The sequence below is a fragment of the Phallusia mammillata genome, chromosome 4, assembly GCF_965637545.1.
Source record: "Phallusia mammillata chromosome 4, kaPhaMamm4.hap1.1, whole genome shotgun sequence".
NCBI classification, from domain to species: domain Eukaryota; kingdom Metazoa; phylum Chordata; class Ascidiacea; order Phlebobranchia; family Ascidiidae; genus Phallusia; species Phallusia mammillata.
In genome coordinates this window covers 5,802,100-5,828,830 of record NC_137255.1, presented here as the reverse complement: position 1 = coordinate 5,828,830, position 26,731 = coordinate 5,802,100, and the positions used below count along the sequence as shown (strand labels likewise).

The window sequence follows — 26,731 nt, the reverse complement described above, 5'->3', positions numbered from 1 at the left end:
TTTATACACTTATCGAACTTATTCAAATAGAAAATGTTTTATTTTATTTTTTTCGACACGCTTTTAGGCCGTTATAAAATTTAATAAAATTTGAATTGTGTTTGAATGCATAAAAAATTAATAGAGCGAAATAATAGACATAAACGTTGTACGCTTATCAAACTTATACAAATCGAAAACAATTTACCATCTAGTGATATTGTGTGCATTTAAGTTGTTCCGTTCAAACTTAATACAACAAAATGTAAAGTTAATTTTCGTTAAATGTGCATTTATTTAAAACAACATAAACTAAATTTAAACTTTTAACCCCAGGTCGCCACGTGACAAACGAGCAGCAATTGTACCGTTTAGTGGGTGCAGTCATCCATAGCGGACAAGCACAGGCTGGTCATTATTATTCAATCATCAAAGACCGCAGGTCAGTCGGCTTGTGTATGTTACCTTAAAAACCTAAATATTTACTTGTTGTGGACACGTACATTGTGTGTATGTGACTCCTCACACAAAATATGATTTTTATGTATAAATAGATTATAAACAAGTTTTATGTATAATTGTTAGTAAGGCTAAACGTGAATCTTAACCTATAGATAAAAACTGTTAAAAAAACGCATGTTAACTTTAAATCCTAAAATTCCAAGGGGAAATGACCCAGAATATCCAATAGAGGCCTTTTCTTGACATTTGAATCAAATCAATTATTCATAAACTAAAGAAAAGTCAATAAAAAACAAATTTGCAAAATGTGTGTTTTTATAGTCAACTATGCTAACTGTTCTCGGTTTAGGGGCACCCCCATGAGTAACCCTCACCACGGACGCTGGTTCAAGTTTAACGACACAACGATTGAGGAGTTCGAAATGACAGATCAAAGCTTGGAAGAGGAATGTTTCGGTGGCACCTTTCGAAGTCGAGTGTACGAAAAAGGTGACTGCACGAACTTGCATCAGATTTAGTGTTAGCAGGATATCATTAACGGCTACGATATTCATAGGTGCAATGTAGTTCCTGCAATAAATCAAACGCCTCCATCTTTTAGACCCACAATATGTCTAAGTGTTGTCAAATGACTTTGATGTGCTAAGTGAAGCCCACATATCCGTATTGACTGTTTAAAGTTTTTTTAACACGTTTGTTGCAAGCTATACATTACTTGCAACAACCGTCCTGAATGCTTGAGGCCAAAATTTTTTTAAGCCGTTGGCGAAGATGCGTGTCTTGGGTGCCATTTATGGGTCCACCGAAAATAAAGGGTCAACTCCTTACAAATCAGGCCCCATCTATTGAAGGTGTCGTACTTCGTATCCCTCTACTCTACTTGTTACTATTAAACTGACACATTATAACTCAATCAGATATTCCATACGACGAGGAACGGCTCCGATACTGGAACGCCTATCTCTTATTTTACGAGAAAATTGATTCTCTACCAAAACCTGGGAAGGGCCGCGTGTCGTTCATGAAACAAGATAAAATCATCAACTCTGGATTTTCATCACCTGAAGTTTCGCCACCACACAGCCCAAGGAATACGAATGATATCAGATTGTCACAACTAACAAGTCTCATCAGGTTTGAATGGCTGTTTTTTATTTGTTCTTAAAGGAAAAACTGTCTTGTTATTTATTTTTTATCTTAAAGGAAAACCAGTCATTTTATTTGTGTTTGGTCTGAAAGGATAACCGATCTTATTGTTTGAGTTTTTCTTTAACGGAAAAAGCAGTCTTTTCGTTTAGGTTTGATCTGAAAGGAAAACTGGTTTTGTTTGTTTATTCATTGTTAAAGAAAATTAAGTCTTTTTATTTGACATTATCATAAACATAAAATTTACAAAAAAATGTCCATGTAAGCTTTGTACGTTATTTTGTTATAATTTTTGTTATAAACATGTTTATGAGGCAACAAAAAGTTCTGTGTTGATGATAGCTATTGTAGTTTAGCATATTCTGAATATAGGTGGTAGTCCAACACTGTACGAAACCTCCAATTGGTACGCGAGTAAAATGAGTTTAAAAATCACTGTTTTGCAAGAATTCTTTCCCCACCTTTTTCACTTCTCAATATCATCTGTGATGTTCTATTCGCAGAAAAGGGGACCAGAGAGGCATATTCACTCCTCAAATCACCGCCTCCATCATGCAACTGGTTCGAGAGGAGAATCTACAGTTCATGAGAAACAGTGGGATGTACTCGCCAGTCTATTTCACGTTTATACGAAAACTCGTCGAAGCAAACCTCGTAATTGATCGTTTTTTATACTTAAAGACTTATTCTACTTTTGCTTAAAAGTAAAGCTATTTGGTACCTAGCATTGCCTATTTCATACTGTTTACCGAAATATGAAAAGTAATACCTGGTGTGGGACTAAAATATGCTCGAAATTTATGGTTCAAACTTTCTTTAATTATCAAACAGTCAATTCTGGTTAATTCTAGTGATGGGACGATACCAGGTTTTGAAGCGAGTACCGATACCGAGTACGAGTACCACATGTATATACCTTCGATACCGAGTACCGAGTACGATTACCGAGTACTTAAGTACATTGTTGTACTGAGTTATAAATCACTGGCTAATTTATCTACCATAGTCGGGCTACAGGTGCACACACGCACATGCGGAAAAATGTAATCTCCACACGATTGCGAAAAAAATATACGTAACCGGGCCGAACTTTTTCCCGATTTTGTGTTGTCCGAAGCAAATTTGGCATAAAGTTGCCTGTGTTTTTATGTTGCAAACCGACCTTCGGTACTCGCATGTTGGTATCGAAAACTGGGACAAAATATTTCGATACCGAGTGCGAGTATCGATACCACTGAAATCGTTCGATACCATCGATACCGAGTACGAGTACCGGGTACCCGTCCCATCACTAGTTAATTCGGACCCGTTTTGATCCAAAAAAACTATTCCGATTATGCAAAGAGCCGAATTAACCGAATCGTTTTTAACCGAGGCTTACTACCACGAAATGACATTCCAGTTCTGTTAACATTTTAGTTTTGCTGCACAAATAATACGACTAAGTGTTACGTCATATTTGTGTGACGTCAAGCGAACCAGTTATGCTTTCCAAAGATGACGCCTTCAATTTTGGTCGATGCCTAATATCATTTATTTTATGCATTAATTGCATTTTTACTTTTTTTAGCCTTTCGTTGCGAGTCATCCGGCCATCGCTGTGACGTCACTTCGACTCGCTACTCACTTTCTTTTCCACACGTTTTTCCGAACTCGCTCGAAACTCTTGCACGAGTGCGAGATGTGGCGCAGGACCATCGACGAGTTACTCGCATCGAGTCAGTCCGCGTGAGTGCCAAACTCGTGACGTAATCTACTGCTTACGTCATTATTTCTTACTCAATTGTAGTTTGTAATTTGAACAAATTTAAAAGTTTCTAGAATTATCTTGGACGTATTTGAATTTTGTTTGACGTAATTACTGTTTATTTACGTCATTGATGTGTAAAACTTACGTATTATGACGTATTAGTTGCAAGCGAACTGTGATTTACTTCAAACTAACCAAATATCTTTCACTGTTTTCTATTGTTAAACCCATTTGTTACGTCAGGTGCGTGTGGCTTGCGTCACAGCTCAACAACTCGTCAGGTTTTGTGAACGTTGTGTCGTTTCTATTGGAATGTCCGAATAATTTGGTGCGAACTACTTTTGCCAAAATCCTAACCAAAACGCTCAAATGTCTGGCAGCTCCAAATGTAACCAAGGTAAGTTTAACTTATTTCAAATATTCATTTTTCCCACTGACCTTTTACTTAAATACGAATGAAACGAATGTTTATATGGAACCAGGAGTGGTTATTTTTTGTGTGTGAAATATTTTTTGAGTTTATGGTTTTTTTGCGTCCATTTTTGGTGATGTGCCTTTTCCAGGAGCAGAAACACGTAGGTCTCGACCCGATATTATCGCGTATCGTGTCGCTGCTGGATCGTGAAGTTGCTGAATCGATAAAACACAGTCACCAGTATTTTGCCATGTTGTCTGAATTTACTTCAACGGTAAGTCAAAAAAAATTTTGCAATAAATAATATACATTTTGTTACAAAATCATTTACCACTTTTATATCACGTGGGCATCTGTAGATTATTTCATTTGGGTTTTTTTACTGCTTGAATGAGACTTCTAATTTTTTACTGAAGTGAAGAGTTTTTTAGGCAAACCAATTTCACTTCTGCTAAAAGTACGCCCACAAGTAGATCCAAATTCAACGAACTAAAATTGACATTTTTTAAATAACATGCTACATTCCAAAATATATCCTAAACTTTGAATGTAGCTCAAACTTCAAAACAAGTTTATTGTGTTTCATCTTAGTGTTAAAGTCCAATTTTTTAAGTTTATTCATTATTTCGATCTTTAGAAACACGTGATTGTTTGTAGGGTACGTCAGCATGTGAGGCATTGTTTCGTCACAAGGGATTTTCCCGCTTGGTGAAGTTTCTGCTCGGAGAGAATGCCACTCTTCCCCTGTTCACCAATAACCACAAAACAGGTAAAACAATTAATCTTAGCTAGGGTTGCCATCGACACAAAATAAGGACAACCTAAAAATTGGATTTTTATGCGAAACAAAAAACGTTTTTTAACAAATCTTTGACTTTGTACTTATATGAGCCATGATATGACATATGTCATAGTTTTTGCCCGACACAATCTGTTTCAGCAAGTCCTTGTTCGTAGAAAACACTTGGTGCATCTCACGACAGCTCAGATCTAGAGTTTACTTTTACTTGTAGCAGGGATTTGAGTGTCATTACACTAAAACTGACCAAATAGGGACTCAAGTCAAAAACCAGAATATTTCTTAGAAATAAGAACAATAAACTTTTCTAAGACATTTTCCTTAAAAATATGGATGGTATGACAACCCTGATTAAAAGTCCAATATATCCATTATCCTGATAAAGGCGTGTTGTATATTGCGCGCGGACCGAACTCAACTGTTTAAACTTTAATTTAACGCCTAAATTGAGTAAATCTCATTGATGTTCTGTTGCAAATCGGGTAATGCCCTTTTTCTAATAGATGGCAGCGGCGATGCCACCACAGATGCTGAGTCACCGTCCACTTCGTCACAAGTGCTGAGTCGTCGTTGGAGTTCAGCCCAGTCACGTGACTTTCTACAGCTTCACACCGCCATCGCGAACATCATCCTGCATTGTGACGTCACCAGCCTTTATAATGGTTAGTATCACGTGATGTTTTGGTTAAAAAAAATGTCTGTTTTTCATAAAGTTACTTTTTCGTGTTGTTGTTAACGATATACGGTTTTAGAAATTAGTTGCTTGTAGGTATTAAGGTATGTTTTTACAGAATGAACAGGTCACAAACTTCGTGAAACGTTGTGAGTACCTATAAAACATAAAATATAAGCAGTGAACCTAATACCTCCGGCTACTTTATATATAATACAGTAAACCTGGGTTAATCCGGATCTTCGCCTAATTCGGACAAAACTGGAGGTACAAATGATTTGTAAGGCTTGAACCAATCGATATCGCTTAATCCGGACATTTTTTTGGTCCAAACGGGTATGGATTAACCGAGGTTCACTGTACTCGTACATTTTTACGGCGATTTCATTTGAGCTGCGCACTGCTTGCTAATTCTGTTTGTGACCGCAGTGTGTACATCTAATGTTGCTCACAGTAGTCCCCGGTGTAATTCAGGACCTTGTGTATATATATGTTAACAATACAAAATTGTGAAAAAAATACCTGCAAGTTACTGCAATAAAGAGATTTTCTTCACTTGTAGGAGGTTCAAAAGTCAAACAACGGCCGGAACAACCTCCTGTTCCCCGCACAATCACTGTTGCAAACAAGATGTCCCTTCCCTCTAGTGTTAAGATGTCTGTATTCGGTGTTGTCGGCAAAAGGTATTTATTAAATACGTGTGTTGTATAACATGGAATAAAATGACCTATTTGACGTGTTTACAGATATCTCCAAGAACTGCTCTTCGCCGCGCGGGAAATTTCTACGTCGATTGCCGTCATAAGTGACGTCATAGCGCATTGCTGCTACGAAAATCTGTCGTTTTCAAAACATATCATCGATATGTTGATGGTAAATCTTTGTTTTCCTTTTTTTAACTTTTTGTAGCGTCTTTGCAACACGGACAGCGACTATATAAACGTCATTTTTGTGACGTGTAACCCGAAGGCAGGTTTCAATTGAAGTATTACGTCACGAATTATCAAAAAGATGACATATGACGTCACTACAAAAATTGAAAATTTTACCCGACTTAGTAAATAGTTTTTGTAAAAACTACTTTACGTCACCTCACGCGTCACATATTTTGTGACGTCACACATATGTGTACGTGACGTCATCACTATAAATTCAAAAAAAATAAACTAGTTTACATGGTTTTGCAAAAAAATGCCCGTGACATCACACAAAGGGTAATGACGTAACTGATTGTTCCGTCACAGATCGAGATCGCCACCGTGACGGCGAGTGACCTTCAGCCACTTCTCTCCATCTTGCTTGAAGTTCTGTCACTGCGAGATTCCATTCACCGACTGCGATTCGCGGACGCCCTCCAACGGACAGAGCACGGCTTTTTAGAAGTTATCAAGCAGCATCAAAGAAGCGATGAACCAAAGGCTTATCAGTGTGTCAAGATTCTTGTGCAACTAGCTGCAAGGTATTGTGTTTCAGTGGATTATAGTGACATCTAGAAATGGCATCCAAGTACTCTGGACCGATGTCGCCCTTTTTGATGTTAGATACTACCAGAATTTGACATTATGTAGGAGTAACAATCAAAATTTTGAGCCTATTCGAACTATATTTCTGCCGTTATGTGAAATAACTATAGCATTTTTAAATAAAATTTAGAACTGTCAATACTTGTAACCATAGCAACATCAACTTATCCTGTGCATTAGGAGCGATCCGGCGCGCCAGTTCCTGCTCGAGATTTCAGGCAGTTGGTCAGGCTCGGTCACGTGGCTGCGAGGCAAAATGAGCGAACACACGTGGTCTGTGACATCACAATCGAACCGGTCCAACGAGACGCCGACCAACAAATACTTCCAGCGCACCATGTCAGCTCAACACACATTGGACGAAGCCACCGCTCTTTTAGCTGGAAGCAAGGTCTGTACTTTTTATGTGTCTGTTTGAGGAATGAATAGTGATGTACCGAGTCAACCGAATCATTTATGACGTCACGCGAAATCGTACCCTACGCGTTTGACATGAAAACATAAGTTTTTATTTGCCAGGCATTTAGTGCAGAATAGTTGTGTTTCGTCCTTATTTTATTTCTGTGAGGTTTAACATTGCCTCAAGTATGATTGCCAACCCGACACTGAATTACTGTTTTTTGTCTGCAGTGGAAAAAAAGCGATAATGTATTAAAAAATATCATGATTGACGCGATTTTCGTTGGTACTAAACAGAAAAGACACGTTTAACGCTTTAAATGTTTGTTCAGTAAAGGCCGAAACGCAACAAGTTATTCGGCCGAAACCGAATCTTTGCCAAAGTGGCCGATTCGGCTGATTAAATTCGGCAAACGGAATATTCGGTATGTCTCTACCTAAAAGTGGTTTTGCTTCCTGTCTGTACGTTTATGAAAGTATTTTTTTTGTTCCAAGTTAGATACAAACAGTGCACACTGTTTTGACCTAAAAGGTCTTATCACCTCAGCTCGTTACAAGAGATAGGCCTTACTGGCTAGTGTAGCCATCTATCTGCACTCTAGTTTGTTAGGAGTATCAGGCTAAAAAGTTATGCCTCACCAATTCTATTCGATGCCAGACCTTATAGGCCCAACAGTGTGCACTGTCTGCAGATTACCTGCCATTTATTGGCTAGATACTTTTGTATGCTTGTTCTGGTTTGGAAGTTGGTATGTGTGTATGTTAAGTGTGTACTATGCATATGTAAAATGCACATTGCCATGAGACAATACAATTGCCAGAAGAGGATATTATGCCTGGCAGCAATACCTGATGTATGCATTGAAAATGCCTTCTCTAGGCAGACGAATCCGGTTAATCGCAAAATGTATTTAATTGCATTTGGATTGTAAGCCCAACCGTAACCATTATGTAAGAAATCGTCCCGTTTATCGCATATCCAATTTGCCTTTTTATGCGATTTGCCTGTGCGATTTTCGTAACAAAGGGCTATGGTCGAGATTAATCATCCCTGTGCATATAAAAGAATAATGCAATTAACGGGGTTCCTCTGTATAAGTAAATAAATTTGCATAAATGTGTTTTGTTGCGGTTTACAAAAACAACAAATTCCTTTTTTAGGATGGCGCTTTGACTGAAGACGATGACGTATCGCATCTATGACGCGCAACCGTGATATCATAAGTTTCGTGCTATGCACTGTCATCTATTGCAAGTGTAGTAAGTTCTGTGTGGTTTGCTGCACTACCGTTTCTGTATCGCAAATTCTGTATCCCACCCTTCTTTGAATCTTAAACCAAAACATTATCAGACTGCTTGCAGCGGTACATAAACTTTTCTGAATTATTCTTATGTGGCTTCAAGCTAAAACTGTTTGCAGGTTTTGGAAAGTGTTTTTTCCCCGCTAGGTGCTGTATAAAACTTTCCAAATTTAGTTTAATTTAACTGCTAAAGCGTGCTCGAATATTGCCCTCCGAAACTGCCTTAAAAAATGAAAAATGGCTGAGTAATAGGGACGTAGGTAACAATTTCTAAAAAGTTGAGCAGCATTTTGAAAATCAACATAATTATTTCGGAAATATACAAATGCAAAAAGTTCAATCTGTTCCAAGTACTAATGGATACGTTTTGCAATTTTTTTACTCTGTTTTTTTCGCAGTAAGGCACTAAATATAGGCATGTTACGATTGTTGTATGTAAAAGTCCACAGCATATTCTAAAACTTCCAAATTGTTATGTTTTTGCCTTTTTACGGCTCTTAAAACTGTAACCAATGTTATATGTTAAAAACACATAATGTGTTGATTTTTGTCAAATGTAACGATAAAAAAATGGTTGACTTCTAAAGTTCTTCCCTACCATGCTCAGGACATGACTAGTATTTTGTTGGTCTTTTGATGCAGAGACGTAAACCCGTTCTGTATGCTTTATGACCGGAACCCTCTAAGCTCATGTGTGTCTTTCCATTGTTATTTTTTTAGCAGTGGTACTTAACTTATTTTTGCTGCCTAAAAACTTTTTTCGAATTGAGCTATTTGGTAAATTGTTTATGTTGCGTAAAAGTTGACACTCTATAAACAGAAATTGGTGTGAAAAAGTACATTTACAAGTAGTGGGCAATTTTAAAGTGATGACATAAAATTTAATAATATTCTTCGGTCTCAAAAGAAGTTAAGTTAAAAATACGAAAGTTTTTCTGCCAAAAAAAGTTTCCAAAACACTTTCTTGCCCCATAAGCAATGAAAACCTAAACTTTAAAGCATAGTTAGTGTTGCTTTAGATTAAAATCCTAGCACTAACACGTTTTTCTTCTGTGAAACCATTTCCATTTTCTATGAATGACGTGGTCGTGTGTTTGAGCGGTAAACGACGCCTATATGCTTGACTTAAATCAACAAAGCATTCTCTATTTTTGGAAGTTCGTCTTTTCAATGCAGTTTCCTTCCAACGCCTAGTTGCAGAATTCTTCGCTGCCTTTCTATTTCGTTACGTCATTTTCCTTTAATTCGTGACGTCATCGCTAGTTCAATGTCGTTGTAGATTAATTTTCGTTTTTTTTTTTTCTTTTTAAACTTCGGTTAATTTTATGTGAATGTTTTTATCCAATTGAAAGAGTATTTCGGTATTTGTTGAACGCAAGTAAAACGTTACCACTTGGCATATTTACTTTCTGCTGTCCAATGAACTGAACAGCCGCCCACGTACCTGAAAAGCAGGCTCATAGGTATTTAAATGCAAGCTTTAGTGGTGTGGAGGACTTAAAGAAAATACTTGAGGTATTACGTGATTCCCTTAGGCGTCCTTTTCAATGGAAAAAAATGCGTGTGTCTGATTAAGTATAAACCACTGTGCTTTAGTGGTATACGACTACATTAAGCTTCGGTTAATTCGGATCTTCACCTAATTCGCACAAATCTCAACGTAGAAATGATTTGTAATGTGGTAAGGCTTGAACTAAGCGACATTGGATAACCCGGATAAACTTTTTGGTCCAAACGGGTCATATTGTGTGTGCATTGTGCCATGATGTTCATCCACCTCACTGCTGCACTGTATGACCATTCCTTTATTTTTTCGACTTTAAGACTTCTAAGCTATCAGGTTTAACTGGGTGGAACACAATTGGTCGAGGCAGGATTTGAACTGATAACCTTGAGAGCACAGGACACTTTCGGTAACCACTTGCTCTGTTAGAATCAGACTAAGAGTAAACCTGAACCTTGTGGATGTCCTTCAAAAAATTCCAACGCCATTTAGTAATGAGAAGTTATATTTGTTTTGCTATTGGCGCAAAGAACAATTGTTAACATAGATTCCGCAAAATAAACACACAAATATCTTATATCCACATGCAAAATAAAATATCTGGTATGCAACTATACAATTTTGCGACTTAATTGCTAGAATTAATTAATTGAATTGTTAGTGACACCCGTAGTCTTGTATTTTCAGACGACAATTGCTTATCATAGGGTAACGTCATCATAATAGGTTCAAAGGTGAATATGTACATTGTGCATAAAGTTCCATTTTCAGACTATTTGCAAAAATGTGTATAGCATTACATAAAACTGTTATATGTATATCTGTTGTAAACAACTGCAATAGGTTAAAGTAAAAAATACAAATAATTTCATAGAGTTGAAAAAAAGGCATAAATATAATTTAAGCAACTGTCAGGCAAATTGGATTTTACTAATATATTATATTCTTTCATTTTTCTCAAGCTTTTTAGGTATCGTTCAATGTAATACAATGACTATAGTATGAAGTTAGGGTATAAATTTTGAATGTAGCGATTATATATATACGTAATGGGTTGGAAAATTTGAAAAATCCTATTATTCCAACATTGTAGTAATCAGTAAATGTGTATTGGGACATATTTTCTAGTCACTGTACCATAAAGCATTTTTAAACTTTATAAACCGCCCAATCAGATTTTAACCATGGAGTAAATGCCAATACAATACAGTTTACAGTTGTAAATACAAAACCAATCCACTTTGTGTGTCAAAAGATGTTGACAAAAACTGTTTCATCCAACACAAAGTATCATTCAAGTTAGGCATTTAACGAAATTTTGACACACCTAGTAATAGTAAATGGACTCTAAAACTCATTTACAATGAAAAATATATGGCATGAAACTTGCTTTTAAAAATATGCAAGGAAATATGCCCTATTTTTATGTCAGTTACATTTTAAACTCTTGGAACACTATATACGGATTTGTTCATAAGTTTAATAATGAAAATAGCAGCCCAAATAGACTTAAAAAGCGATATGCATTATTGTTAAAATGTTTCGGCAACCATGTCGCTTTTACGTCTATTTGAGCCATTATTTTCATCATTAAATTTTTAATCTTTTTGTGGTAAGAAGAGTGGTGCAAAATCATTGCAAAAACAACTCAATTTTCTCAGAAACTCTGCTACTAAAGTATGTTGTAGAGGTAGACTTTTCATGGGTTATCTAAGTCTCCCTGATAAATTAAACTAATGAAAGGAGATGAATTTCTGTACACAGAATACATACAGTTTGCAACATTTGCAAAAGATACTAAAAAAGTTCGATACTGAAACAAATTTAAATTTATCATTTGTTTGTTGCTAATTTCACAAAAAAAGACTGCATAAACACCCTAAACGAGCATTTTTTTAAGTTTCCAAATATTTGTACAAGCAAAAAAAAATGAAATATACTTATGCTCTGTCTTAGCTCTTAACATTTTTTAATTTACTTTAGGTATTAACTGTTGTTTTACGACAAACAAGGACAAAATAAATTTCTAACAACTGCAATCAATAAACCTTAATTTAAATTTAAACCGTATGTAACTGAATTTAATTGTGATTTAGAAAGTATATACTGCATAAAGCCTGGGGCTACATGCACATTCAATCTAAAAAATTCTACAAATTAAATCCTTAATCTTGTTTGGAGGTGCCATTTGCGACAGCACGCTTATGTACTCCATTGCTGATGCCGTTTTGCATATGATTTCCATTTGTATAAGAGCTTGAGGATGCTTTTTCTTTGGTATCTGCTGCCCTGCGGCGTGACCGTTTTGTGTAGGCTTGAATCCAAAAGTTTGAAAACAGAATGAAAAACATTGTTCCTATGGACATAAAATAACACTTAGTCAAAATATAACTACATTTTATATATGAGTGTGCCATGAACGCTGGTCTGCATAGACGCTTCAGGGCTGATCCCAGTTATAAATTTATGTTCATCTTAACATTCTATGCCAACAACTATATTTGTCACAACAAAATTTGCATAAAAAACAAGCACATTTTTTATCTACAATAACTGAAAAAATATTAAGAACTAAGATTTCAAATTCTACTGAATGTAGTACTATAAATTGCTTAGCTTCTTACCAAAGCATATTCACAATATAATGTGAATTTAATTGTCAGGTATTAACTTGATGTTTAGGCCTCCAGAAACATATTTAGTTACTAAAATACAATTTACATAATTTTTTTAGCATTATAATTTGATTTGACAACAGGAAAAATAGACTTACCGTATGAGGCAATAATGTACTTAAATGCTTGTGGATACTTGCAATCATAAAATGCAGTAACATTGACCATGTGTCCAAAAACAACAACAAATTGTGTCTGTTTAATAAACAAGAGGATTATAGAAGCATAAATATGCTTTTTTTAAACAAAATGTTCGACATTACCATTTGAAATACAGTGAGGTACTTTTTCCACCAGATGTACTTTTGGTATTTCGGTCCCATTGCAGCTATTCCATAGTATGAGTACATTACCATGTGCACAAAAGCATTAATAAGAGCATGGAAAGTGCCAAGACCCCCTGTGGAAAATGATCAACTTATTACGTTGTGGTAAAGTGAGAGTATGTTTATATATTTCAAACTTCTTGACACAAAACAGAAATTTTCATTCTGGTGAAAAAAATGTCTTTAACTCGTTGAAACAAATTGTGTTGTTGAGTTTAGCAAGCTTTATTGCAATGGCAAGTAAATGATCTGTGCCAATCACTAATACGAATTTATGCAATACGACATCAATGAAAAAATATCATAGGCTTTATGCAGACCAAACTTAAAGAAGACATTGGCAAGAAAGCACTTGTTTAGCAGTTCATTTTTGCATGACCTTTAAACTACATTTTTTTTTATTAATTTGTCGAACAGTCACATTTTAAACAATGTTGAAGTTTTTTGCTGTTAAAAAAGTATAAATTTAGGCTTTTTACTCCAAATAAAATATAGGCCTTAAAAAAACATATTGATCTATTGCTAGCAAGGATCTTAAACTTCTTTGTGGGTGATGTATTAGGTTTTGGCCAAAACATAACTTACCAGGAGAAAACTTGACTCCCCACCACCAAGTAAATGCCATTAAACTGTGATGAAACACGTGTAGAAAAGACACATGTTGAAACTTCTTGTGGGCAATGAAAAAGATCTAATAAAAATATACATTCAATTGCACTAACGTTTAATGCAAATGGTGCTGAATCAGAGTGCAAAGTGCTTACCGTGTCCAAAAATTCAATGTACTTTGAAATCCAGAAAAGGTAACACACACGAACCATGCGCAATGCTTTTGCAGAGTTTGAGTAATCGCATTCTTGGCAAGTAAATGAATAGTCATTGAACCAACCAGACGCAAGAAACTAACAAAGAATGATATATTTTAATCCTAAATAAGGAAATATTAAAAAAATATTATTTTTACACAGTCAAACACATTCATTAAATTTTTTAAAAAATTAGGTTTAAAAAAGTCATCATAGGACAGAAAATCGTTTTTTGCACAGAAATACAGTTTTACAATCATGGTAAATTTGGAAATAGAGGCCAACTGTTTCCATAGAAGAACTAAATACAGTACATAGCCACTAGTTAGAATATTATAATACGGAATATTACTATTACTAAGAAACTAGTGTTATCATAATTGTCAACCACTTACTTCATAAAAAATGTATGTAGAGAAAATGACCATCACCAGATTGTATACAGCCACAAACTTCCGTAGGTTAAATGGTTCTCTGTTTTTCATGTATCTGGGTCCAGCATAAGTGACCACAAATAAATAAGTGAGAGTTCCGATAAGATTTAAACCTGGTCGATCCATAAACGGGTATTCCGAAACTCTTGGATCTAACAAATATAAAAATGGGAATTTGAGTTACTTGCTTAGAATTAGATAATGCAGTCAATAGGCCTGGCATAGTTAAATATTTTTCATTAAATTATTGTTTATGTCCTATCCCATTACATTCAAAATCTCAAAATATGGCTAAAAATTGTTAAAACTTTTTGTGAAATTTCTTAGTGGTTTGGAAACTGTTAAATGACCAACAGCCAACCTAAATTTAAAAAAAAACTTAATTATTAAGATGGTTTCATTTATTATGTTTATGCATGCAGACTTATAAAATCTTTAAGAAAATGTTCGGATATATAAGCTATTGCTGCCAGGCATAGAATCAAGTTTAAAGAGCTCTTCTGGAATATGTGATTTTATTCCGACGTTTCGACGTCCTATACAGGTCGTCTTCATCAGGGTAAATAACACAGTGTTATTAGGACGTCGAAACGTCGGAATAAAATCACATTTGCCAGAAGAGCTCTTTAAACTTGAAAATGTTCGGATATTTTACTTACCTGCCTGTTCCAGTGTTTCATTTAAAACCTTTCCAAATCTGTTAAGCAGTTCTGCCATGATGTTGTGTTTAAGGTAACTAACACCCAAAAACTAACACTATGTTAAATAGATTAACCCTAACCAGATTACCTGAAAAATAAATAAAGTTGTTTTATCCTGTTGTGGTAACAATAATACAACACAGGGGCAAAATTTAAAGTCCTCACAACAATGAAACAAAGGCCATTTACTTTTGTAGACAAAGCATCAACTAAACACAAAAACAATTTGAACTCTGTACTGAATAACCCAGGGTATTTGAAAGTGGCTGCCATCAAACATTTCCTAGCCTTTTTCCAACTTAATTAGCTTTACAACATATAAACAAATTTAAAACATCAAAGATATTTAGAACACTATATGTGTATCTGTTCATAAGTTTAATGGTGAATATATAAGCCCAAATAAAGGTAGAAGGTAACATGCTTTATTATTCAAACATTTCAGCAAATGCTCATGCCATTGTCAGTGATATGAAGGGCCACATCAGTTACACCCGTTTGTTAACAAAGATATTCATAATATATAAACATAAAAAAGGAAATATGTTTGTTAACTGTTTAGTAATATTATCATTGTTTAATATTTAGTTACCTTTTTAATTGGATAGTATAAATTAAAACTAATAAAACAGACAGATTGTTGCTTGCAGGTACAACCACAAGCCTCACACCTTATAGAAAAAAAAATTATATATATTTAAGAAAAAGATTAAAGAATAGCTGTTACCTCTTGGCTAATACAAAATGCATAACAAGACATATATATATACACTGTTTACAGTTTCTGTTCTAAATTTAAAAACCCTATATCTGGTAGTCATAATGTAAATCATCACCCACGTTTTATTCCTTCATATACTGCGAGGGCATTTAAAGCATAAAGAAAAGAATAGCCGCGTCATTGTGAATACAAACCAGGAGAAACGCCTTACATCTGTCAACTGAAAGCGGCGATTTTTACAAGCCCACACGTGCCCTTTTGTCATGAGATTTAACGTATTACTCTGGCATGAAAGGGCGAAGGTAAATTAATAGAGCAAATACCCATAAGAGGGGTCATTGGTGCTTTTAAGTGCTTGAAGAAGTCTGCTCTTACTTAGTTAAACCACGAGTGATTGGAATAATATACGTAAAGGCTTCGTAATTCCCATAAACCAACGTTCGCAAAAAAACGGCACTGCACTAGACCACTAGACGTAACATTTACTTTGTCAAAAACATCTGCCAAATAGATTGTAAATAGTGAATACATTTTATACAGACGTTTAAATCATTGCTGTTCTCACTATAAGTGAAGGAATAAAAATATGCTACTAATACAACAACGTGTTTCAAAAGTTATTTTTGCAAAATTATGTTAGTGTAATGGTAAAAACTTAAAAAGGGCAGCGCCATTGCTAATTACAGTATGCGTATTTTCTATTTTGCTTCCAGGCAATACAATGTACAGCGCATGAATAAACTTGCAATTGCGTAGCCGGAACCCAAGAATTATAAAAAACGGCTGCAACCAAAACCAAAGTTCATTTAACATGTAACTTCGCATAAAACAGCAGTACGCAAAATGGTTACAGAACTGAATTGTACCATACAAGCACAACACTGTTTTTAACACGTCTAAATTTCGAAACACTATCAAAAATAACGCTCGTTTTTATGTAAGCACATTTCATTGCAAACGACGCAACAATTTCTGTCGTTATTATAATTGGATTACGACGCAAATGCGCATAAATAGCAAACCATTTCAGAGCAGGTGGGCTGGTTTGACTGGCTTACAAAACAAGCTCGATTTAGAGTGCGTGTGGTCTGTGCCGAATGCCAACGCATTAGTACTATATTCGACGGGACTCGGAAAACAAAAACAAAAATATAAATGTTGCATAACAATTAATAAATCTAAATGTTGGTTTCTAAATTTGCTTGACGCAGCAAAACAGTCCATGTGTGACTTTTTTCACAGGTCAACACAAGTACTCACTTTTCTACGAGTTTTTAATTTACACAGAGTCAAAAACAAACGGATAATTAATAAACCAATCACACAGTGAATTACGGCGTTATGATCACGTGACGTACAAAATGTCGCAAAATTAACTGTCGAATCATCTTATTCAAACAAAACATAAATTTCGTAAAACCTAGGAATTAATTTTATGTGAAACAATTTTAAACAGGCACTTGGATGTGCTTAAAATAAATCTAACCCGCAAAACGGCATACCTAGTCTACCCAAAAACCACATTCTACATCTTGCAGTGAAACCTGCTTGCAGAGACTACGCTTGCGCTTAAAATTATCTTTCCGTGATCTGTGCCTTTGGGCATGCAAACTACGAATTGTTCTGCCCAATAATTCGACACCGTTCAATTGTCTGCTGGCGGCATGGCGAGAAAGAATACGATCAACTTTCGCGCCACGATGTGACGTCATACGTCGTAGTCACGTGGTACCGGGAGCACACGTGACAACTTCGGAGATGGATGACTTCCGTAGTTGACGGCATGCACGTACGCTGTCACTTAAAATGCTTTCCCTGATGTTTCAAATTTTTGTGTACGGTTTATACTCTAAAACTTAACTGGCACTGCTTAACGGTTTGAGTTTGGTTGTAAAAGCCATTGGCCTGCTTTTTTCTGCTGTAAGCACATATGCATGTTTTGACAGGCATGTCATAGAGAATAACATTTCCTGTGTGAATTTGGCAAAAGCACAAATGTTGCAGCATGAATTATATGCAGGGTTGCCATCGACTTGAAACCAAAAATAAGGACAATCGAAAAATGAATTTGTCATACGAAACAAAACAAACGTTTTTGGACAAATCTTTTGCAGTTATACGAGCCATACCATATCATATGCAATATTTTGGCAAAAACAATCTGTTTCAGTCACTTCTTGTGCGTAGAAAATACTTTGTGCATCTCACAACAGCTCAGGTCTAGGTTTACTTTTACTTGTAATAGGGATTTGACCAGCAATTGTTAAAAATAAGACAAAAGAAGGACTCAAGTCAAAAATAAGGACATTTCTTAGAAATAAGGACAATAAACTTTTCTAAGACATAGCCCTTCAAACTAAGGACAAATCTTAGAAATAAGGACGGTATGGCAACCCTGATTATATGACAGATGACATACATGGAGTGTTCAAAACTGCACATGATGAATTGACCACAAACTTCTTTTTGTAAAATCAGAACGAAATTTGTCAGCAGAGTTGTCATTCAAAAACATTCCCCAAATTTATAATTCAACAAAGGGTACATATTTAATGAAAGTATTGATGTTTCAACCCTTATAATAACAAACCGAAAACAAGCAATTTGGCAGTTAAAGTTACATCATAAAGTACTCGACTGTGAACGTTTTTGTTTAATGTGCCAGGAAAAATCAACTTTTGGGCCAAACTTAGTATGCATGCCGGTAGTTACCATCATCTGATATCATATTTTTGTAGTCAAATTTACGGTTACTGACATGCTACAATTCTAAATCAAGTCCAGAGAATATTTTATTGTTTTTTTTAAATGATACAGGTAAACAGAATTTGTATTTCATATTAGATTTATGTCTCACAGGCCAATGAACAATATGCAGACAATTTGCAACTTGTTTTAACACAAAACATACATATAAATATCAATTTAAATGTCAGTTGCCCGATTTTGTTAGGATCTGTTTTATAGATAACAATTACAATTAAATACAATCATTTTTCCATCCAAAACTACTTATACAAAGTACATTTTACAAGATCAAAAAAAAAATGATAAAAATCTGATACAAATATAAATATCATACTAACAGAACTGAAAAATGACAAACAGATCATTTTAACTAATATTTTTTTGTATTGCAAACTGTGTTAAATCCACTCAATATTCAATGAAATAGTGCATGCACATATATTCACAAAAAAAAAAGGTAACCCTATTAAAATTTACAGCGGCCTGGTCTCACTAATGACAAACTATAATGCAAAGCATGAATTATCGAATTTCATTAAGTCAAGACGCAACCATGCAGTGTTTTTTTAAGGATGTTTTTTTTAAGGTGTCAAATTTCTCCAGCGGTTTCCCAAATAAGCAAATATGGCTATTTTTTGGTATTTAAATGAAACACTTGCGGTCTCTTAAAACTACTTAGCGGTCACCCAAACCAAACCTTAAAAAAAACCTGCAACCATGAAACATAGTTTAAACTTAATTGGCATTATTTAAAAAATAAACAGGAAAGCAGAATATCGAGATATCCACATCCCTTTAAGCACCTTGATGAGAGTTGAGACCAACCAGTATAAAATGAACAGGTGAAAAAAACATCAAAATAATGTCACAACTCACAATGTACTGGTGTTTTTAAACTAAAAAGTACCAAATAAGTAACACACTTTTACACGTTATGTTGGTTGTAATTTAAAATCCAACAAATAGCAGGGCTGATCAAGTCATGTAATTATGACATTAAAACTGTGTAACAGTTAATTGCTATATTAATAACCAAATTGGTATAGACAAAGTTTATCATATTACCATACCATGTAGTTTATAAGACTTGCCTGGGATAACGACAAAAATTAACCAACCAACATTACGAAAAGTCCCTCGTGGCTGGTAATCTAGACCAAAAATTCTTAGGTTATTTTCACCTCCCACCTGTTCCAACTATCTGTCTGACCGACTGACACCTACATAGCACAACTAACGTCAAAACAACGCCATACAACACAGTACCACGGTTCAAAATAAGATGTTTAAAAATAATAAATCAATGCGTAGTGACAAAATCCCACGGGATTCCACGCCCACCGCCGGCGATCAACCAATCATGCATCACGGGTGTATGACATCATAATTGCAGCTGGCACTGGCATTATTTCCAGCGGTTTGATTAAAGCAATTTTGCAATACTTTTTGGAATCATGGATAACATATCAACAAATTAAGATGTAGCTCAAGATTAATCTGTTCGTCCCATCTTCTGCCAGAAATATTTGCAAAATATTGAAATCGGTACCAAACTATACAGAATAGATGATGTAAAAGCAAAACTCGTGTCGTAAATCGGTGGTGACGTAAATATATTCAATGTACTGCTCTGTCTATAAAACTGTTTTGATTACAGGTTATTGAAACAACAATTGCATTTAGAATTACGTCAAAACAGTAAACTTGAAAACACGTTTTGATTGGTTGATTTTAAAGAAAAGTGAATCAAGGTTTTTCTTTCTGTTTATTCAACAGTAGGCTATTGAGTGCTCTATGGTTTTACGTTTAGCACATTCCCCCAAAAATAGTATCCTATATGTTAGTTTTTACTTTTATTCCTTTTATTGATGTTTTATTTTGTGGTTTTAATAGGAACTGATGATGCCATTAGGCGAAATATATATTCCAAGATTTATCGACTGATCTCGTTACATGGAAAATACTTTCCATTCCTAGTTAATACTCCCATATGTTAGGGTTGCCATTCGTCCGGATTTTCCCTGACATGTCAGGGAATTTAGTGTTTAAATCTGCGTCAGGGAGAAATGTCAAAATGTACCTAAAAGTCCGGAATTCAAGAAAAATTATTTGTATATATTATAAAATTAATGTACCAACGGAGAAAGTTTCTAGTAGATAGCTACAACCGCGTCTGTACCATGAAACGATAAGAGGTAAACTGGCGGCGCGCAGGTTAATGTACCTGTTACTGTTTGATGTGTGTGCGCGCGTAACAATACCTGTTTGTTACTAGATATTTAACAATATGCGTTAAATACACAAATAAAAATCCGCGTCTCAAGAAAACACAGCATTCGAAGCTATATGAGAACGTGGGAACTTTCATTTAACTGTGTACCTATTACGCAGGGAACTAACTCACAACTAAAAGTCGAATGCGTGAGACATCAGAACATTTTGGCATTTTTGGCATTTTTCTTCAAATTTGAAAAGGTCCTTGTGACTCCCATAGTTTAATTTTTTGGTTAAAAAAAAACTTAACTAAACAGAAGCGTGCGCAGAAAGTTAATTGACAAGGATCAGAGTATCGTATGTAACGTTTTCTCGTGTCGCTGTCCGTGTGACTTCCCAATATTCTAATTTATTCCGGAATGAAGTGTTTGGATCGCAAAAATGGTCAACGCAGCGGTTCTCAGACTGGGGTCCGCGGTCCTTTAGGGCATTTTGCGGGGACCTCGAAAAGGTGGAAGTAATTCTATATCCTTATTTGGCGTCAGTTTGTGCAACTGAATAAGTTGAAATCAAAGTTCAAGTGAGAATCGACCGTCTCCATTGTTAAACAATAGGCTTTATTGCATGACAACTAACAAAAATGCAATTGTTCGCGCACAATTGTAATGTTTTTGTCCTGTCTGTGATGTCAGATTTGGATCATTGTTATGCGCAATTTTGCATAACTAGCTAAAATCCTGCAATCAACTTTCGTTTTTCTGAAATACACACTCAGACTTACGTCAACACATTTAGACTTAAAGTTTGAGAAAAACTGGGTTCACGCAACCGAGATAAATTTTGTCAGGGATTGTGTTTCATAAAATATGGCAACCCTACCATATGTGGCTTCGATACAGAACTGTATTGAGCACCTAAAAGGCGTCAATATTTTTTGGCGGGTTGACAATAAAACTTCTTATATTTTGACCCCTGAGTTACCCTGTAATTCCTAATGAACCTTTAAACTTTAGAGCAACTTGAGAATAAGGGCTTGGTCGAAGCAAAGTTGAACAGATACAGGAGAAGGTATTATTGTGATTTGTGTGATAAGGCCATTAAGTAAAACATTAACTTCCAACTAAAACTTACCTCCTCATGCTATCAATGTAGTGTTTATTCAACAATTTGAAGGGTAAGCAAAATTCTGCTTGTCAATAACATGATAGCTTATCATGGACACTGGACCTTGTATGTAAACCACTAAAACTACACGCAATGTGTTCTTGTACCTAGATTACAAATCGCCAAGTCTGCAAAACGACTGTTTCAATTTGCTTTAGCCCTTGCTTGCAGCAACATTGCCATCATTTTGCTGACAAGCATGTAAACATACTTCTAGTAAACAAACCACGGTCACCCCGCAAAGCATTTTTGCTGTCAGCAAAATGCTCTACGCGTATGGTGGTATATAAAGCCTATACTTTTGCAGCGTTTTTGTCTTTCAGTGAACGTGTTTTTGTAGGTGCGTACATTTTCTGGCGCAAGGGATTCATGGTTGATAGTTAGGGGTTTTAACACGTATTTTGGAAGATAGTTGCAGTTTTTTTTATAGCAGCCCATAACTAACTTAAAACCCTTAATATAAAGACATAAATCAAAAATGAAGATGAAATTTTCTTGCTGTTTAGTGGTTTTAGCAGCCCCTTATGAAAGAAAAAATAATTAGAGCCTATATGTAATAACAAAATTCGTACGAATATGTAAAATGCGTGTAAAAGAACGTTCAATCTTTTATGTTACATCTGTCTAAATTAACATATGGTTTTTGACGCAACAGTTTACATATATTGGTTCCAGATATATGTAGGCTACATACCAAGGTCGAACAAAAAAATGCTAAAGTTTTTCTTGTCCCTTTTGGCGCTTGTGTTCACTTCTGCCATAGGTAAGTGGAACCTTTCGCCTCTTGTCGCATTTATGTTACAACTAATTTTTTTTTTTCAGTGTCTTCATGTGATGTGCAGAAGGCATTGGCCTGTGAACACTCGGATGACGTGAACGTCAGTTGTCCAGGAGATCAGGTGATTGACGTAATATGGGCCGGCTACGGACGTAATGACGCACAAACGTAAGCTTGAGATAAGCAACATTTGAAAGGATAATATGATAAGCGTTAATTAGGCAGGAATAAAATTGCCGGCCCAGTTGATCATACGTGGTATGAGGCTGGCCCAACTGGTCTTATTGCTTTCAACTACAGGCATCGCACCAAGCTTGTAATACTTATGTCAAATTTATTGGCCATAAGTATTGATAAAAGGCTCCAAGGTTTTGGCTTTTTTATAACCTTATCAACCGATTAGAAAATTATCGCTGCATCATTTTTTCTTGCTGTTTCCAGATGTGGTTCCGAATGGGCTTCGAATACAGACTGTCTCGCTGATAACTCATTCGACATCATCAAAGGAAACTGCCAAGATCACAATTCGTGCACATTGTCAGCAAGCAACAACGTTTTCGGGGATCCGTGCTACGGAGTGCTCAAATATATTGAAATGAAATACAAATGTGTTGATCGCCGTAAGTTTCCCTTCAAGCTAAATAAGAATACTTTAAAAAAGTTTCATTGACTGTAGGTTATTTATTGTAAAATTTGCATAGTTAATTGTGTCTGTATTGACACGTTTTTCTTTTGACGTAAAAAGGGCCTAACCCTTCATTCACACATGACGTCCAACCTGTGCAATTAAGCAAGTATCGTCTCCTAGCAATTCGAAACTGTGGATTATGGGCACTCACGTAGAATTTGATTTGCCAATTTTGTGCGTTTTTCATTGAAAGTTGCCCAACCCTAAACATTGATTTGTTTTAGACCGCTACGCGCCTTCCGAAGCGGTAGCTTGCGAGCACCGCGGTGGCGTCACTGTGACGTGTCCGGACAATGAGGTCGTAATAGTGACGCAAGGATTCTACGGTCGCGACGACCATGATACGTAAGTCCAGTTAGAGTATCCAGGGTGGTGGAGACATTTGAGTAGATTTCGAGGCAAAAACACGTCTACACAACATCAGACTCTATATTGTTTTCAATGGCCTTTTTACGATATGCATATGCCTATATGGTAGTGACTCTGGTGGCACAGATGTACGCTATGGCCACTTTTCGCATTAACGTAGGCCTGTCTAAATGTGGGTACTGCCGTCTTATTCTTGGATAACAATGTTTTAACATTAACTTACTATAGCTATTTTAACTGTATACAGTTATCATCTGATCATGTTCTTATTTTATCAAGTATTAAAGTCTTGGACAAGCCTCTTTTTTACGAAAGTTTCAATCCTTTGCGCTCTAAGTAAAATCTTGAACTTTGTATATGTGAAGAATCTTGTCTTATCGATATCTCTGTTTACCCAGTTGCCCAGGAAACGTGTTTACGACCGACTGCCACGCAGAAGGCTCGTTGGACATCTTACGTCAGACTTGCAACAATCATCAGTCGTGCGTTATCTCAGCAAGCAATTCGATATTTGGAGACCCTTGCGTTTACACAAACAAACTTATCAAGATGGAGTACTACTGTGTTAAGAAGGGTAGGTTTCTAAGCGAAGGTTGACCGCTCGATGTGTACATGACTATTATGCTGGTAACATGCTTGCAGCAACTCAGGACATACACGTACAGAAAGCTCTAGCATGTGAGCACCACGATGATGTCACAGTGACGTGTCCGCGTGGTGACGTCATCCTGCCTGCCTACGGTTTCTATGGACGCGATGAAGCTCAATCGTAAGAAATTCTGACTATCATGCTTGGCTTACAAGTGTACAAAAAAGTAGGTTTTTCGTTTTGAATTTCCAGGTGCCCCGGTAATGTTTTTACTACCGACTGTCTGGCTGAAAACTCTGATGACATTATCAAGTGTAACTGTATGAACCAAAATTCTTGCGTTCTGCAAGCTTCCAACGAAGTTTTTGGAGATCCTTGCGTTAGCACGAACAAACTGCTCAAGTTGGACTATTTCTGCGTCCCAGACTGTAAGTTAAACTTGCTGTAATGTGATTTACTCTTTGTTGATAAGTATTGGCACAAATACCGAGCTACCTCTGAAATACAAAACAATCTAAGCTTACTTTTGTTTAATTTCTGCAGACCGAAATGAACTTCATCTTGATGTGGCTTGTGAACATCACGCATCAGTAACAGCTCAATGCCCAGCAAATAAGATTATTCAAGTTGTGGACGGTTTCTATGGAAGAGACGACCAAACTACGTAAGTTTTAGATCATTCCCCTTATATACGATTACGCAGGTTTAGTGAATTTGGTTATACTTGGCACAATTTTCAAAATATGAATGTTGCACGGGCTCCAACAGCTTTGGTTTAAAGTATTGCGTGACAAAAAAAATTAAAAAGTTTTTATGCAGTTTTAGGTTTTCAAATCATTTTAATTTAACATTGATTACTTTTTCAGTTGTCCTGGGAACGTTTTCACAACTGACTGCGTTGGAGATGGGACCCTTGATGTTTTAAAGGAAAACTGCGATGGGGAAAATTCCTGTGTCCTATCTGCCAGCAACAGTATTTTTGGCGACCCATGTCCACGAACCAATAAGCTTATCAAATTGTTTTACTACTGCATTTAACCAGTCGCACTGCAGTTCAGGAATTGCAAAAGTTTATTATCCAAATATTTTGATTCAATGTTTAATTTTGTGTATTTAATTATAATACCGTAATTAGGAAAATTTAAGGTAAAATTAATAATGAGTCAATTTGTTTCACGTATCCACTGAAATCGGTATTACAATAAACCAAACAGTACTTAAACTTGTGTGTTCCAGTTGGGGTAGCTCACAACGATTCTTCTAAGATGTCGTTCACAGCATTTTACAGGAAAAAACACAAAAATTACCGAGTACATGTAAAATATTTTTGTGTTGTGGTACCTTAATTGGTTTATTGGCACGCTGATCACGTTGGAATGCGGTGCCTTCGAAAACTGCAGGTGCGCTAGGTGCGCTTGGTCCGCTAGGTACTTCGCTTGGTAAACTACAGGTAACTCGTTTTAATTCAACAAAGCCTGTAAATAGTGCAGGTAACCTTTTTTGAAACGAGTAAACTCGTAGTTACTGCGACGTAACGTAATAATGCTGTATGTACTGTTTTTAAGATTGGATTAGGGTTGAGGTTAGGATTAGGGTTAGGGTTAGGGTTAGGGTTCAGAGTTTAGGGTTTTGGTTGTGTGTTGGGACTATCGTAAAACTTTTCCAGCATTATTAGCGTGTTATAACGTTAACTGAAGTATTTACGATTTGTCGCATAAAAACAGGACAGCTGTAGTATTTTCGAGTTACGTCGTACCTATTCTGAGTTTAATCGCACCAAAGAGAGTTACCTGCACTATTTTTAATTTACGCTGCACGAAAAAAAGTTACCAAGCGCACTTAGCGCACTTAGCGCACCTGTAGTATTCGAAGGCACCCCGTTGGAATGTGCCTTATGTTCAACGTGTTTTAACTATAGGTTGTTGCAAATTGAATTCTCTAGACAAGGTGTTTGGCAATAGTTGTTGTTCGTCAGGTGCCTACTGTAGCCTACATCGCCAGTTTTATGGGTTTAAGTTTTCTGGTTTCAAAAAACGCACACCCAAAACTAAACCAGCAGTAAGTGTATAGTATGTAGCGTTCAAGCTTTGTGCTAATTCTACCTTTAAGCCTTTTTACTGGCAGAATAACAGCGGTCAGTTTCACATGCACTTCATTGAAATGAAGAGTGATGCAAAAAAAGATTTTCGCCACCTAATCTAAACAGAATAAGAAATGTCACCACAAAACAATTGAAATAATCTAACTTACATACATTAAATTGTCCACCACACCAAAACTTAATACACTCACAACTGACTCTGATACCGTTGTATCACTAACTAGACGGCATGGTTAAAAACAAAGAAACCGTGATAATATGACACATACAAGGTTGGTAGTTAACTTATGTCGTAACAATGTATATGGCACAATTGTTACATTGGCGGGAAAAGTTTTTGTTATTGGGGAGCGTTATTGTCCGTAACACGAGGTACAGATAACATGAAGCAGTAATTTTTGGGTTCACTTTGGGATTTAGCCAACATTGTGTTAGCCCTACACAAAACAAACGATTTATTTATTAG

At 35.9% G+C, this 26,731-nt stretch overlaps 3 protein-coding genes across 4 annotated transcripts in view; 2 read left to right on the top strand and 1 right to left on the bottom strand.

The window, feature by feature from the left end:
* LOC145222102 (ubiquitin carboxyl-terminal hydrolase 24-like) overlaps positions 1 to 9,846 on the top strand; it is a 38,666-nt gene extending 28,820 nt beyond the window's left edge. Inside the window, exons 39-52 of one of the 2 annotated variants that reach the window (XM_080088124.1) lie at positions 316 to 421; positions 791 to 930; positions 1,359 to 1,575; positions 2,091 to 2,241; positions 3,158 to 3,315; positions 3,581 to 3,734; positions 3,901 to 4,026; positions 4,410 to 4,521; positions 5,055 to 5,213; positions 5,787 to 5,907; positions 5,971 to 6,097; positions 6,469 to 6,683; positions 6,928 to 7,138; positions 8,308 to 9,846. In XM_080088124.1, the coding sequence (XP_079944250.1) occupies positions 316 to 421; positions 791 to 930; positions 1,359 to 1,575; positions 2,091 to 2,241; positions 3,158 to 3,315; positions 3,581 to 3,734; positions 3,901 to 4,026; positions 4,410 to 4,521; positions 5,055 to 5,213; positions 5,787 to 5,907; positions 5,971 to 6,097; positions 6,469 to 6,683; positions 6,928 to 7,138; positions 8,308 to 8,349 (2,039 nt within the window). In that variant the 3' untranslated portion in view covers positions 8,350 to 9,846. The remainder of the gene's footprint in view (positions 1 to 315; positions 422 to 790; positions 931 to 1,358; positions 1,576 to 2,090; positions 2,242 to 3,157; positions 3,316 to 3,580; positions 3,735 to 3,900; positions 4,027 to 4,409; positions 4,522 to 5,054; positions 5,214 to 5,786; positions 5,908 to 5,970; positions 6,098 to 6,468; positions 6,684 to 6,927; positions 7,139 to 8,307) is intronic. The other variant, XM_080088126.1, reaches the window with a different exon arrangement.
* Positions 9,847 to 10,438: 592 nt separating this feature from the next.
* Positions 10,439 to 15,001, bottom strand: LOC145222103 (very long chain fatty acid elongase 7-like). Its single transcript, XM_080088127.1, has 7 exons — positions 14,852 to 15,001; positions 14,154 to 14,344; positions 13,717 to 13,854; positions 13,538 to 13,643; positions 12,890 to 13,026; positions 12,725 to 12,821; positions 10,439 to 12,307 (listed from the first exon to the last, which is right to left on the bottom strand). Exons 1-7 carry the CDS (start codon positions 14,907 to 14,909, stop codon positions 12,117 to 12,119), a joined length of 918 nt encoding a protein of 305 aa, XP_079944253.1. The 5' UTR covers positions 14,910 to 15,001; the 3' UTR covers positions 10,439 to 12,116.
* A 7,450-nt stretch (positions 15,002 to 22,451) lies between these two features.
* On the top strand, positions 22,452 to 25,257 carry LOC145222587 (rhamnose-binding lectin-like). Its single transcript, XM_080088741.1, has 10 exons — positions 22,452 to 22,503; positions 22,563 to 22,686; positions 22,744 to 22,834; positions 22,922 to 23,138; positions 23,431 to 23,551; positions 23,974 to 24,149; positions 24,218 to 24,344; positions 24,417 to 24,592; positions 24,708 to 24,828; positions 25,031 to 25,257. The coding sequence occupies exons 1-10, from the start codon at positions 22,452 to 22,454 to the stop codon at positions 25,200 to 25,202; spliced, it is 1,377 nt and encodes a 458-aa protein (XP_079944867.1). The 3' UTR covers positions 25,203 to 25,257.
* Positions 25,258 to 26,731: the final 1,474 nt, after the last annotated feature.

Excerpts from the sequence above, each read along its gene's own strand:
- LOC145222103 (XM_080088127.1), bottom strand. The coding sequence starts at position 14,909 with ATGGCAGAACTGCTTAACAGATTTGGAAAGGTTTTAAATGAAACACTG. Across the intron at positions 13,027-13,537 it reads GGGAGTCAAGTTTTCTCCTG|GGGGTCTTGGCACTTTCCAT; the intron begins GTAAGTTATGTT and ends CATTTTCCACAG. Across the intron at positions 12,308-12,724 it reads GTACATTATTGCCTCATACG|GAACAATGTTTTTCATTCTG; the intron begins GTAAGTCTATTT and ends TTATGTCCATAG.
- LOC145222587 (XM_080088741.1), top strand. The coding sequence starts at position 22,452 with ATGCTAAAGTTTTTCTTGTCCCTTTTGGCGCTTGTGTTCACTTCTGCC. Across the intron at positions 22,504-22,562 it reads TGTGTTCACTTCTGCCATAG|TGTCTTCATGTGATGTGCAG; the intron begins GTAAGTGGAACC and ends TTTTTTTTTCAG. Across the intron at positions 22,835-22,921 it reads ACAGGCATCGCACCAAGCTT|AAAATTATCGCTGCATCATT; the intron begins GTAATACTTATG and ends TCAACCGATTAG.